The 15,430-nt window shown below is 48.2% G+C and overlaps 1 protein-coding gene across 4 annotated transcripts in view; it reads right to left on the bottom strand.

Moving 5' to 3' along the window:
• The window catches only part of BRD1 (bromodomain containing 1), a 510,476-nt gene that overhangs the window by 397,490 nt on the left and 97,556 nt on the right, over positions 1–15,430 (bottom strand). For all 4 annotated transcript variants that reach the window (XM_085654056.1, XM_085654059.1, XM_085654058.1 and 1 more), the window contains exon 5: positions 4,295–4,423. In XM_085654056.1, coding sequence (XP_085510182.1) covers positions 4,295–4,423 — 129 coding nt within the window. The remainder of the gene's footprint in view (positions 1–4,294; positions 4,424–15,430) is intronic.

Below are 15,430 nucleotides of genomic sequence, written 5' to 3'. Positions count from 1 at the left end.
CTCTGTTTGGCAGTAGTGTGGTCTTAGGCTTCACATAGAGGAGTGCGAGACGTCTGCAAATACATACAATGATCAATAAATGATACTCACAACTCAAGAAGATCCATACCAATTTTAAAAAAACAAGTATCTTTATATATGTTTAGGCATCAGAGAAAAATCACTCAGGTATCTATGTTTTTAAATATAAATTCTTTTCAGTTAAAAAAGAGGGCACATGCAATTTCTGTGTTCTGCAATGTTATCTTGTGGAAGGAAGAACAAGGTCTGCAAACAAGGAATAGTTCAGCGACTTACGGGACCAATGTCCAGGAGTTAAGGTGAGTGGTGGGCAAGATCCAAGGCATCACCAGCAGTGCACCAGCAGTGCACCAGCAGTACACCAGTGGCACCAGGGCAGCAGCGTGCAAAACAGCATCGGGAGCTCATTAAGTTTCTATGGAGATCAGTCACCACGAAAAAAGGCTGCAGGTTCTGGCTGGATGGCCAGTCAGGTTGAACTACAGGGGGGTTGAAGTCTTGCGATCCTCAGGGACGTAGGGGCACCTGGGGTCCTCTTCTCCACAGCCCAGAGGCAGCTGATGCAGAGGTGACTAAAGGCATCAGGCTTTCTTACCAGGAGCCATCGAGGGGGCCTGTGTGGAAAGGCTGCAGGCGACGTTGGGGAATCCATGGGGGATGAAACCAAAATGGACTCGAGCTCTGGAGGGCTGGGGACCTTGTAGACACCGTTGACCCACTTCAACTGGGGCTGGCGCAATGAGTACAGCGGTTGCTTTAGGTGTGGTATTTGTGGTTCCGGAGGCCTCATCGTCTTTGCTTTGGAATACAGAAGAACAGTCCTGCTACTCATGGGAGGTCTTGTATCTTTATCGAAGCCAGGCAGTTCACCCAGGCGTCCGGAGTCAACAGCTGCAGGACGCGTTGACTTTGACACATTTTTCGATGAGGAATGCAGAGAGGCCGGGTGGGTTGGCACCAGGTCAGCTGCTTCTTTTCTCCTCACTGCTTTTGCAGCTATTTGGTGTCCTCTCTCTTCTCAAGTCATCAGGATCTGCTTCACTGTTGCCAAGGTCTCACCTAAATATTGGATTTAGGGGTGTCTGGGGAGTGTAGGGTAGCAGCTAATCGGCTACTGACACTTGGGCTCACTATGCCCCCTGTATGACCACTTCCTGTGGTAAATGGACATAACCCTGTCCGAGAATTCCTAAGTAGCCCACCACAAAGATGGCTAATTCTGAAAATGGGTGTACACCTCAGAGTAGCCCTCCTCTCCTGTGAGGTGAACCAGACTCGCATTCCAAAGGCAGAAGCCCTTTGACACTTGCTAGCCTGGGGGGCTAATCAGCAGGTCATCCTCTGAGAGGGGATGTTACACTCTCTTCGGGACAGGCTTTTTTCTGGGCCTCATGAAAGCAGAGGCCCTCCCCCTAGGAGGTCAGAACAGTGTCTCGGGTGGCAGGATGGCAGAAAACAGTCAGGGACCACACCAGAGGCTGGTAGGTTTTAAGGAGGCACCTCCGAGCTGCCCGCTGGGTGCATGTATTGGTAAATCCATCACTGGAATCAGTGAGGGTTTATCAATGAGATGTTTGATACTCCACATCCCTATTGTCAGTGAAGCCATCATGTAACTGGGGAACTTGTTTTCACTAGTGTCCAGCACGTGCTTAAAAATGTCTTCCCTGTCCACTTGTGCTAGCAGTAATAGGACTGATCAGCCTAGGGGTATATCTGCTCATGCAGGTATGCCTTCACATGTACTATTCAACACACTGCCTAAGGGCTGTCATGCATGTTGTAGGGGTGACTTACAAATATCACATGCAGTGTTAGGCGACGTGGCACCCAGGGATGAGTGACATGAGTTTTCACTTTTGTCTGCTCCAAGACAAGAAGCCTGAAACAGCAGCCTTGCATGTGCTTGGTGAGGGATCCTTTAGGGTGGCACAATTCGTGCTGCTGTCCTCAGGGACCCTCTTTAATATCTCAAGCCCTAGGTACCATTTACTAGGGACTTCAAGAGGGTGCTAAAGGTTTTGCCAATTTGGGAAAGAACACTGATACTGGGGACCTGGCTAGCAGGAACCCAGTACACTTCAGTCAAAGGTTCATCAAATACCAGGCACAAAGTGGGGGGTACTGCAACAAGAAACCAGGTCCCTACTCCCTCCCACAGGATGACATACGGATTAGCACTCCTAGGCCAGCGACCTTCAAAGAAGCTCCAGCCTTTGAAATGCGAATCTGGCTCCCCGCACAGGAGAGGAAGCAGACCTGCTTTATCCAGAGCTCTTTGGCACCTGGACAGACGGGAAAATTAGGTAGGCAAGCCCACCCCCAAGCTAGGACCACCCCTAAGGGAACCTAACCTGATGTGGGTACGACTTTTCAGAAGTGGCCATCTTTGTGTTGGGACACTTAGGAACAGGTTTATGCCCACTTCCCACAGGAAGTGGTCATATAGGCGGCATAGTGACCCTAAGGTTTAGTAACCCATTGGCTACTACCCTATACTCCCCTAACGCCCCTAAATTCAGGACATGAAGAGTCGCACAGTAAGAACAAAAGATCCAGCAACTATCTTGGCACCAACACTGCTCGCCTGCCTGCTGACTTAGACAACTGCACCAAAAGACAACTTATCCTGTAGATACTGAGATACTGAAGCCCGGGAGACCTGCCAGCACTTCACCCAGGAACCAAGACCTCCCAAGAAGTAGCGGACCTGCTTCCCTGCATTCTGCAGGAATCCAAAGACACCTGAGAGGGCTTTGTGACCGCAGAAACCAGACGCCTGAAGACACCACTGCACCCATCGCTCCAAGGCAGAGTTGAAGTGGGCCAGCGGGGTCATTGTGATCCTCGAGCCCTTCAGAGACAGGGTCCACCGTAGTTTCACCCCCAGTGAACTCTCCGACGTCACCTGCAGCCTCAGCAAACAGGCTCCCTCTACCGTGACTGCTCCCGTTAAGAAACACCTGAAGCCCAAGGACATACCTTCACCCGTCATCCCTGGGGCGTGAAGAACAGGACAAAAGGTGTCCCTTCGGCCACAAGCATCGTAAAGGCCTAGGCCCCCCTGTTGGTTCAGCCCGGCTGATCTCCCAGTCCGAGCCTGCAGCCTCTTTTCGTTTAGACTGATCCCCAAAGAGTAACAATGGGCACCCAGAGCTGTTTTACACCCCTGTACCCAGCCGCCCTGGTGCCGCTGGTGCTGGCTTGAACCTTGTCCACCACTCACCTCAACTCCTGGAGATCAGTCCAGTAAGTCACTCTACTGTACCTGAATGCCGCTTTTCGTTTACTCCCATAGAATAACATTGCAGCTTCTAAAAATTGCAACAAGTGTCGACTTTTTGAACTCAAAAGAATTTCTACTGAAAATAGCACTTACCTGAAAGAATTGCTTCTGGTGCCTTAACATACATAAGGATACGAGTTATCTTTATAAATTGGTGTGGATCTCCTTATTGAGTAGTGTGTCTTATTTTTTGACTATTGTGTGTCTTTGCAGATGTTCAACCACACTACCCCCTAGAAGAGCACCTTGGGATTGATAGAGCAAACCCCTATCCACTTTTAAGGGAACGCCTGGACTCTTTACAAGATATATCTCACTTTGATATACCATATAGAGAGCCAGCTTCCTACACTGACCAAGTAACATTTTATATTTACCTGGCCCATCACACTGTTTTTAATCTTTTGGGAAGCCCCCATACCATTTAATATTGTTTGTTAGTATTTTGTGATATTTTTATAGTGCAATGTTAGTCTGATGTTAAGGGTTTCTCTTGGATTGTATATATCCCCAAGGTAATAAAAAGATTCATTCACCATTTAAAACAAGGTTGGCTTGGAAAATTAGACATTCTTCCTCACATCCTATTAAGTAATTTGTGTGGCATTATCCTACTGTTATGATTACATACCCATTAAATTTCACCTTGTTGTGGCTGGGTAAGTTACAATTCACTAGTAATAATGATAAAAATGACAAATTCTACAGGATAACTTCAAGTCAACTTTGATAAGCCTTGAAGCGTAAACCACACTATTTTGAAAGCATTTGAAGGCTATAAAGTGATATAAATTAACATTTTCTTTGGAAATACTTGGTCATTATAAAATATGCTTTTATTTTTGAGTTACAAGCTTATTTTTTCAAATAGTACTACAATGTCATGTTATCAAGCAATGGGTTTCTTTTTTTAAATGAAATTATTAAAAGCAACTTTATTGTGAGACACCAGACAAAAACCCATTACACATTGATAAAATCCAGTACCTCTGTCAGATTTACTGGCTGGGCGAATATGCTACCAATGTCTTTTTCCTGCACTTGATCGATGACAGACCGCAGCAACACTGTAAATGGAGTTAAGTGAAGCTCCATGGCAAGTTCTTCAAATTTGACCTGACAAAATGCAAAGATAACATGGGAATCAATTATTACCTTAACTTTCAACATTCAACATTACATGCACGGACTCCAGTTTCCTACCTGTACAATCAACTCATAACCAACTCATAACCACAAGCTGAAACTGCTTAAAGTCAGCAGTGCAAAGGCGTCCTGAGTTTGCAAAGATGCTCAAGCACACAGTTTAGTTGAAAAAGTAACGATTAACAAGTGTTCTGTTGAAGAAAAATGTTACATACTGGTAACTGCAGTTCTCGATCATTGGTATCTTTCATAGACTCACATGCTTGAATCATTCCCTGTGGTCATGCTGGGAGTCTTACGTGATTATACATTAGGAATAAAGTCAAATATCCCTAGAAATACTCTGAAAACAGTCTAGCCTTAAAAACCTAAATGCAACAACTGAAAAGATCTGAAGTCCAAACACCGAGGTGAGACACTGAACTTTAATCTGCCCAGGAGGCCATCATAGGTTAGATTTTCTACTGCAACTATTGGCAGATAGCAAAGAAGAAACTGTTTCTTGCCTGTAACTCCAGTTCTCTCGTAGGGGAATCAACATAGAAGTCATAAGCACTGAATAGCCCCACCCATGTACGGGGTCCCAGAGCACTTTTTCATAATATATTTTCTTAAGTGCAGATGTTCACCTTTCTTCAGGAAGGCCTGCAGAGTCACTTAAAAAAGAAAATGTTTATGCACTGATAGGAATAGGCTACAGTGGCCCAATCCTTCATCTTGTACTTAAAAAAGGGGCAAGGAGATTTGCATATGTGTATAATGTCGGGATGTTTTTACAAAACAGCAGAAATCTTTCACGAATCCTTTTTTAATAGAGTTTAGAGATAAGAGAGCAGGACAGTGTAGCCCCATAGGCTGACATTATAGGAGTTAAAATAGAGGCTGTGCCTTTAAGAACCCAAGGACCACCAGTATCCCATCCTGCTCAGGAGGTGGCAGTTGCTTCAGTTTGTTTTGAGGCAAGGCGTGATGATATTTGGTTCCCATGTTTACATCTGTCCAGTCCATTGGGGAGGGTTGCTTATGACTTCAATGGTGATTCCCTACAAGAGAACTGGAGTTACATGTAAGAAACTATTCCTTCTCTCGTAGGGGATCTCCATTGATACTCATAAGCACGGAATATAGTAGTAGTAATACTTGATAAACAATTCAATCTAGGGATGTCACATGTCTTATCAAGATAAAACATCAAGACACCTCACATTTAGAGAATGAAGTGTTATTTCTTCTGGAGTAGAGGGGTTCTGAAAGAATGTTGGTAATGAGTTGCTCTGATTAACGTGGAAATCTGAAATAACACTAGAGAGGAATTTCGGGTGAGTCCTAATGACTTGTTTGTTTGAGTGAAAGACTGTGTATGGTTCATGAGAACATAATGCTTGGATCTCGCTAACCCTGCGGACTGATGCGATCGCTACAAGGATAGTGTTTTTTCATGAAAGATGTTGATGGGATGCCTTGTGAATTGGCTCGAAAGGGCCCTGCTTAAGCCGTGAAAGGACTATGTTGAGTTCCCAGCGAGTTGAAGGATGCCTAATGAGAATGAAAACCTCCTTCAACCCTTCTAAAAAATTCTTGATCACAAGCATTTTGAAACAAGCATTGGCATAGCCAATAGGTCTCGCCTTTGGGACCTTATAAGTGTTTAGTTATCCAGCACAATATCCTTTGTGCAACAACATCAACTGTTACATGGCTAAACACTTATAAGGGCCCAAAGGCGAGACCTATTGGCTATGCCAATGCTTGATTAAATAATGTTGCTACTTTAAATCTCACAGTTGCATTGTTTGCTTTGCAAAATCTTTACATTTGTTGATAGTTAAATATCTTATTTAAATTGATGATCGGATGTGCACCACTTTTGCAATGTCTGTTATTTCAAATATATCCACAAAATTCCATAAGTCAAACCAGCCAAAGCGTTTCATCCATGTGAATGTAGACTTCTTCAGGGCACAGAGAATTTGTGAAATTCTATTCGTCATCCAAAAATTGGGGTTCTAAGTCCGTTTATTATTATCATCATCAGGAATAGAAATAAAAATTACTGAAATAATCCATCAAATAGGACAAACATGAATAGATAATCATGAGATGCCCAATGTCTTCTCCACAGCGAAATTCATTGGACCCGTATATCCTACACTCTGGAAAGATGTCTAAGAAAAAAGGAGGACAAATCCGCCTGTCGTCGAGCACTACAATTGGTGCGGACCTCTGGAAAACTTGACACTCCTCCCAGTCCCAACGAGATGATGAGCGTGGTGGAGCTTTAGCGCGCTTGGTCTGGAGAAGCAGAAACTCAAGATTTAAAACTTAACACAGTGTTTGGTGTTGGCTTTACTAGTAAAAATGTATTTCTACCCAAACAAAACTTTTTAGCAACATTAAGATAATGAAAGACTGGGAAAAAGAACATATGTTTGTAACCTATTACTTGCATTTTACTAGCAGCTCTTTGATGCCAGTTCATAGGCTCCTGTGCTGTGCTAGGATTGTAATTAATGAACTTCAAGTAGCAAAAAAAGGATCTCTGTGACAAAATCAGTAACTCACTGAGCATACTACATAAAATACAAATAGTGTGATCTGCATGATGCATGTGTTTGCAGCACTTTATGATTAGTCAAAACTGACTGGACAAAACTCCATCTCTCTCCAGCAGGCTCATTAATCACCAGAGTTATCCTACATATTTACTAGTGCCTGAATATTGCTGGCGCACAAGGGACTCTGCAGCGGGTGCTTATAACTCCATCAGACACTTCAAACTCCAGCAGCCTGAGCTCGGAGCATGCGCTCAGTTGTGTATATGCACGTGCCTGGCTTGTGGGTTGCATGTGTGCCGCCATTACGAGCGGTTGTATACGCGGGCTTTGGCACTTTGTGCTAGCACGGCCGACGAAAGCCTCTGTCCGCCCTTCGCTCGACCGCTCGTGCGCTGTAACATATAACATGCGGTGGCTGTCTCACATCTGAGCGGAGTGCAGGGTGGGGTCAGCACTCTCTGCAGGGCGGTCTCACATCTGAGCGGGGCACAGGGTGGGGTCAGCACTCTCTCTGCACGGCGGTTTTCACACTGATTCTACCCCGATTAATGTGTCATGAGACTAGGGTGGACATGGGAAACTTCAGAGAGCCCTCTCTCACGAGCTGCGTGAAAAACCCACCGTAGGAAAGACATTTAAGTGTGTTGCTCTGATCGGCCGATGGGAAAACTGTCTTTGGAACAGAAGTGTCCAGTCATCCAGACATGTGGGTATGTCAGTACAATCACCTAGAATGGAATGCAGTCATTCATTTACGATTATTCCCACGTCGGTGGGCATGAGGCGCCTGCAGTGACCATGTTTGAAAAATAAACAAAGAAAGAGGGAGTTAACCCCTTCGCCGCGGCAGGAATTCCGCCGCGGCGCTGGGTGGGGGGGGTTTGGGGGCAGGTGCTGTGGCGCTGTGCTCGTGACGGAACCACTCCGTCACGAGCCACGGTTGAGCTGTGCTCATGACGGAGTGGTTCCGTCACGTCTCCGCCCACTGCGCTAATAGCCCGCACAGGCGGGGAATTAGCGCCGCGTGGGCGGAGCGGCCGCCAACAGCCACAGTATGACGGAACCACTCCGTCATGAGCACAGCGCAACCGTGGCTCATGACGGAGTGGTTCCGTCATGAGCGGGGAAGGGGTTAAAGGGACAAAGCACAGAGATAAGGTTTCAAACGGGAGCGAGACTCGTACAGCGTTTCCATTGCGGGAGCGAGCAGTGGCACCATCTGTTTCCAAAGCACGAGCTCGATAATTACAAACAGATGGCGCTGCTGCTCGCTCCCGCAAGGGAAACGCCAAAAATGCACGAGTACCAATGGCAAACAGTGCAAAACATGCACAAGTTTGAAGAGAAGCCTGGAGCGATTCCAAAAGGTCTCCAAGGCAACATTTGCACGCTGCGTAGGCGAGACCTAAAAGGAATATGCTACTTACCAGTATGCATCTGTTCTTGGCATGTAGAGCTGCAGAGTTGTACACTTAGCATAGATCGCCATCTGGTGTTGGGCCCGGATGTTTGCAGTTTGTTTTTGTTCTTTGGACAGTCTTTGGAAGTCACGGGTTCGGTGACTCCTCCTTCGGTCCGTACTGCGCATGGGCTTCGGCTCCATCCTCAGATTGTTTTTCGCCAACAGGGAAATGATGGAGCGTAGTAATAACAGTGAGAAACCCATGTGTGTTGTATCTAAATAAGATGGACTGGAACAGATACAGGTAGCCGGGGAGGCGGGTGGGCGTGTACAACTCTGCAGCTCTACATGCCAAGAACAGATGCATAATGGTAAGTAGCATATTCCGTTCGAGGCATATGAGCTGCAGATTGTACACTTAGCATAGATTATATAGCAGTACCCAACCTTAGCGGCGACCACCGGTATCCGTTGCAGCGGTTTGAAAAAGTGTCTTTAGTACAGCCTGGCCCACACTAGCTTGTTGCTTGGAATGCACGTCTACACAGTAATGTTTTGTGAAGGTGTGCGGTGTTGACCATGTGGCCGCTTTGCAGATGTCATCTAAGGGTATGTTCCCTAGAAAAGCCATAGAAGCCCCTAACTTTCTAGTAGAGTGGGCTTTAGGTGGAACAGATAATGTTCTTTTTGCCTTTTGATAGCAAATTTGTATGCACTTTACAATCCACCTAGCTATCCCTGATTTAGAGATGGGGTTGCCCTTATGTGGTGGAGAGAAGGAAACTAACAATTGTTTAGTCTTCCTGAAAGGTTGCGTTCTTTGTATGTAGTACAGCAAAGACCTCTTAACATCAAGTGTGTGTAAGGCCCTTTCTGCAACAGATTGAGGTTGCGAGAAAAAGACAGGTAATTCCACCGATTGATTGAGATGAAAGGGGGAAATGACCTTGGGCAGAAACTTTGGATTTGTACGAAGTATGACCTTGCTGTGATGTATTAGTAGGAAGGGTTCCTGTATAGTGAACGCTTGTATTTCACCAACCCTTCTAAGGGAAGTGATAGCTACGAGGAAAGCTGTTTTCCAGGTGAGGAACTGTAGCTCACATGTATGCATTGGTTCGAAGGGTGGACCCATTAGCCGTGTAAGAACTACATTTAGATTCCATACAGGGGAAGGTGGTGCCCTGGGAGGAATTACTCGTTTAAGGCCTTCCATAAAGGCTTTAATAGCGGGCACTCTGAACAGTGATAAATGCTGTCTGTTTTGTAGATAAGCAGCGATCGCTGCTAGGTGTAGGCGTATGGATGAATATGCCAGGTTACACCTGTGAAGATGGAGCAGATAGCATATGATGTGCTGTATGGATGCATCTAAAGGGTTGATTGTATTGTTACGGCAGTAAATTACAAATCTTTTCCACTTTGCGGCATAGCATGCTCTAGTGGTAGGACGTCTGGCTTCCATGATGATGTTCATGCAATCAGGGGGAAGGTTAAGGTATCCAAATTCTAAGATTTCAGGAGCCAGATCGCAAGGTTGAGCTGAGCTGGGTCCGGGTGCCTGATTTCTCCATGGTTCTGGGTTAGGAGGCATGGGGACAGGTGCAGTTTTTGATGTGGTACCACCGATAGCTGTAGTAGTGTGGTGTACCACGGCTGCCTGGCCCATGTTGGGGCTACCAGAATGAGTGTGAGGGAGTGCTGCTGTAGCTTCCTTACCACTAATGGAATTAGCGGGAGAGGTGGAAAGGCGTATGCAAATCTGCCTGACCAGTTCATCCATATCGCATTGCCTTTGGACAATGGGTGTGGGTATCTGGCGGCGAAGCTTGGGCATTTTTTGTTTTCGTGGGTGGCGAAGAGGTCTATCTGAGGATGCCCCCACTGTTGGAAGAATGGGTGAAGAACTTGTGGATGCAGTTCCCATTCGTGTAGTTGTTGCGTTTGTCTGCTGAGCAGATCTGCCACGGTGTTTTGTACGCCTGGAACGTGCTGTGCCAGGAGAAAGATGTTTTGGGGAATTGCCCATCTCCATATGCTCTGGGCTAAGCGGGAGAGCTGGGGAGAGTGTCCCCCCCCCTGTTTTTCGATATAATACATTGCAGTCATATTGTCTGTGCGAATGAGGACTGCTTTGCCCGAAATCTGTTTTTGAAAGGATTTTAGGGCTAGAAAGATCGCCAAGAGCTCCAGATGGTTGATGTGGAGCGATTTTTGCTGTGGCGTCCATAGACCTTGCATTGTGAGGTGTAAGAGGTGCGCTCCCCAGCCGGAGAGCGATGCGTCCGCTGTTAGAATCACCTGAGGAACCGGGTCCAGGAACGGCCGCCCTTTGGAAAGGTTTGTGGTGTTCCACCACTGCAGAGAGTGATGGGTGCGGCCGTCCACCAACACCAGATCCGTCAGCTGACCCTGGGCCTGGTTCCACTGTTGTGCTAGGCACTCTTGGAGTGGACGCATGTGGAGTCTTGCATGGGGCACTATGAAAATGCAGGACGTCATCATTCCTATGAGCTTCATAAACACTCTTGCTGGAAGAGAGTGTTGAGGAAGGAATGTTTTGCGCAAGGCTTGTATGCTTGCGATTCTAGCTGAATTTGGATAGGCAATACCTTTGGAGGTGTCTATAGTTGCCCCGAGATATTGCTTTGTGTGAGATGGTAAGAGGTGGGACTTTTGGTAGTTCACCGTGAAGCCTAGCCGGTGGAGTAGTTGAATGGTGCTGTTGGTATGTTGCACACATTGATTGTAGGACGCGGCTTTTATTAGCCAGTCGTCTAGATAAGGTAAGACGTGAATTTGTTGACGCCTGAGGTGTGCTGCTACAACTGCTAGGCATTTGGTAAACACCCGTGGTGCGGTGGTGACCCCAAAGGGGAGAACCGTGAATTGGTAATGCTGACCGTCCACCACGAACCTGGGGTACTTCCTGTGAGAAGGGTGTATTGGAATGTGAAAGTATGCGTCCTTCAGATCCAAGGTAGTGAGAAAGTCTCCCTGACAGAGGAGCGGGAGGACTTGTTGTAGGGTGACCATGTGGAAATGGTCTGAATGTATGTACGCATTTAGAGGCCGGAGGTCCAGAATGGGCCTCAGGGTCCCGTCTTTCTTTGGTATAAGGAAATACAGGGAGTAGACCCCTAGATTTTGCTGATTGACGGGGACCTGCTCTATAGCGTGTTTTTGGAGGAGGGAGAGCACCTCCTGTTTGAGCAGTGTGGAATGTTCTTGAGACATTGGACGGTGTCTTGGTGGGATATTGGGTGGGGTAGATGTTAGCTCGAGACAGTACCCTAACCGAATAATTTGGTTCACCCATTTGTCCGATGTTATGGATTCCCATGCGTGGATAAATTGTTGTAGTCTGCCCCCGACCGGAGTGGGATGGTCTGGGGGGAGGGAAGGGAAGTCATTGTGCGGGCGGGGTTGCGGAACGGGTGGTGTTAGTTTTGCCCCTGCCCTTATTGTTGTTGCCTCTGTAACCACCTCTTTGGTTGCCCTTTGAAAAGGTATTTTGAGGAGGGGACTTGTAGGAGGTAGAGGCGCTATCGGTGGAGAAGCCTCTGCCTGTGCCACGAAAGGATGAGCGTCGAAAGGAGCGTTTAGGGGCCTGTGATTGGAGCGCCCCCATAGATTTTGCTGTGTCTGTGTCCTTTTTCATCTTTTCCAATGCTTCGTCCACCTTTGGCCCAAAGAGAGTTTGTTGGTCAAAAGGGTGATTTAGGATGGATGCCTGGACTTCAGGCTTGAACCCTGAGATCCTGAGCCAGGCATGACGACGAAGCAGGACACTGGTATTTATGGCTCTAGAAGCAGTGTCGGCTGCATCGAGGGCACACTTAATGGAGGTGTTTGTAATTAGTTTACCCTCCTGTATCAAGTCATGAGCCTTGCGCTTGTGTTTTTCGGGGAGGTGCTGCATAAGAGCCTCAAGTTCGTCGTAGTGTGCTCTGTCATAGCGCGCAAGTAGCGCTTGTGTGTTTGCAATGCGCCACATGTTTGCAGCTTGGGAGGCGGTGCGTTTGCCAGACGCGTCTAGAAGTTTGGATTCCTTGTCCGGCGGTGGGGCTTCTCCTGAGGACTGGGAGTTAGCCCGCTTTCTAGCTGTGGACACAACTAGGGAATCTAAGGGAGCAGGGCCCTTAATGTATGCAGGGTCTGTGGGTGCCGCCTTGTACTTTTTTTCTATTCTAGGGTTCAGTACCCTGGCCCTGACAGGGTCTTTGAACACCTCTGCAGCATGCTTGGTGACACCTTTAAGCATGGGCAAAATAGACGTGGACTTGTCATGAATGTCAAACGTGTCCAGTAGGAAGTCGTCTTCCACTGGTTCGCTATGCATGTCCACCCCATGGTAGTGTGCTGCTCTCTGCACTAAGTGGTGAAACCCTAAGGAGTCCTCTGGAGGAGACGGCCTGGATGGGTATAGGTCGTCCTGAGGCATATCAGGTATGTCAGGGTTGTGGTTGTCTTCCCATGGGTCTGGGGTCCCCGGTGGAGTGGGGTCCATTGGGGCGTCCGCCGGGTCATAATCTGGATCCCCGTAATCCGGATCTGGGGACGGGGTCGGGGAGTGATGAGGTAGGGGTGGCGGAGACCTGGGAGGGGGAGGGGGTGGAGGAGGTGGAGGAGGAGGTAGTGGGGAGGGCATTCTGAGAGGAGAAGTAGCAGAGTCCTTCCGCTTGGGCGGTGGAGGAGGAGCCGGTGTGTCAAGACGTCTTTTCTTGACAACTAAAGTCAATAGCCCAGTCTTTGGATCTTTAAATAGAGTCTTTTGCAAAGGGTCTGGTGTAAAGAGATCCAGTGGCGCCGAATCGTCCGCTGGCGCCGATGTTTTCGGAGCCGAGGGTTTGGATGGTGTTTTGTCGGCACCGAGAGTCCAGGCTTCGGCACCGGTGGCTTCGGAGTCGAGCTGGGTATCACTTTCTTCGGTGCCGGATGGTGTTTTTCGGCACCAGGCGTCGGCTGGCTCGAGCCCGAGCTGCCGTGAGACTTCTGAGGCTTCGACACCGGGCCCGAAGGTGGGGTGATAGAAGCTGTGTGCTTGGTTTTGCCCAGGCCTGCAGGCGAGGGTGTAACCGGAGTCTCTTTGGTTTTGGGCGCGGGGGTGGGAGGGGGTACAGTACTCACGACCCGCTGCGCCGGTGTGATGTCCTCCACGTCGGAGTCGCCGGCCTCGGAAGCGCTGACGACGTCGTCCTCCTGCTCGGTGTGTAGTTGCCCCGAAGCTTCGGCGTCGTCTCCGAAGATGTCCGGTGGAGCCGCGGTCGAGGAGTGCGCCATGGTGCGTCGAGCTCTTCGATTCCGGATGGTCTTTTTTGATCGAAAAGACTTGCAGGCGGGGCAGTCTCTAGCCTCGTGTTCTGGAGAGAGGCAAAGGTTACACACCTGATGGAGGTCGGTGTGGGGAAATTTAGACCCACATTTTGAACGGAGTCCTTTCCATCGGCCGGGACCGGAGTCGAGGAGGGCCCGAAGGCCGGTGCCGATGTACGGGATGGAGAAAAGTGCCGCTTCAAAAGATTTTATTTATTTATTTATTTATTTACGTAATTTTTATAGCGCAACAAATACCCTGGGGTGTCTCGGCGCTGTGGAGCTACTGGGGTCAGTCATCCTCTCACTGGTTAAATAACCACGTTTTTAAGAGCCTGCGGAAGCTCATCAGATTCGGGGCAGTTTTGATGGAATGTGGCAAAAGATTCCAGAGTTTTGGGGTGGCCACCAAGAAACGTCTATCTCCCCAGGTGGCCGTTCTTGTGCGTGGAACAGTGAGGAGGTTGGTATTGGCCGATCTTAATTGCCGTCTAGGAGTGTATGGCTGAAAGGCTTCCGTCAGGAACCTGGGTCCTACGCCGTGTACTGCCTTATATGCAATGCAGAGGGCCTTGAATTTAATGCGGCTCTCTACTCTCAGCCAGTGGAGTTGACGAATGCCAAGAGTGGTGGAGTTGCGGCGAGGAATGCTCAGGAGAATCCTGGCTGCCGCATTCTGGATGGATTGCAGCTTTGTTATGACACGCTTCTGGGTATGGAGAAAGAGAGCATTTCCATAATCCATTTTGGAGAAGACTAAGGTAGAGACCAGAGTCTTCCCAGCTGAGGGAGGGAGATAAGGGAGCAGCTTCTTAATCTTTTTCAGAATAAAGAATGAAGACGACACAACCTTGTTTGTATGAAGGTCAAATACCAACTTGCTGTCAAAAATGACTCCCAGGTTTCTGGCTTTTTCCACTGGGACAGGTGGATAGCCGAGCTTTTCCGGCCACCAGTTATAAGACCATTCTGGAGAGAGTTTTCCAAAGGTCATAACCTCGGTCTTGTCCGAGTTGAGCCTAAGACAATTAGAGGCCATCCAGGTACTGACCTCAAGCATAGCTCTCTGGAAGTTGGCTGCCACAGTGCAGCCGTCCTTATGGATGCCCAGGACCAGCTGGGTGTCATCTGCATAGGATGTTAGCCGTACTCCATGTGCCTTTATTACCCTCGCTAAGTCCGCTACATAAATGTTAAATAGCATGGGACTTAGCGAGGAACCTTGTGGAACTCCACAAGGGAGTGCGGAGGTGGGTGAATAGAAATCTCCCAGCCTTACAGTCTGGGTACGGTCTGCCAGGAAAGATGAAATGAGATCCTTGGCCAGACCGCTTATGCCCAGAGCTGTGACACGGTCGACTAAGGTGGCATGGTCGACCGTGTCAAAGGCCGCTGACAAATCCAAAAGGATGAGGACAGCCGCCCCCCCCTGATCCATGATTGCCCTGATCTCGTCAGAGGCCTTAATCAGGGCGGTCTCTGTCCCATGCCCTTTCCTAAAGCCAAACTGCGTTTCATCGAGAAGTTGGTGGGTCTCGACGAACTGTGAAAGCTGTCTATTCATCATGGATTCGCATACTTTGGCGGCAAAGGGCAGACACGCAATGGGTCTATAGCTGGCGACGGCTGTGGGGTCTAGGGAGGGTTTTTTCAGAAGGGGTTTTAGAACAGCCTTCTTCCATATACTAGGAAATTGGCCTGTCT

This window comes from Triturus cristatus, chromosome 4_1, assembly GCF_964204655.1.
Source record: "Triturus cristatus chromosome 4_1, aTriCri1.1, whole genome shotgun sequence".
NCBI lineage: Eukaryota > Metazoa > Chordata > Amphibia > Caudata > Salamandridae > Triturus > Triturus cristatus.
The sequence above is the reverse complement of the archived record's forward strand: the minus strand, read 5'-3'. Positions and strand labels throughout refer to the sequence as shown.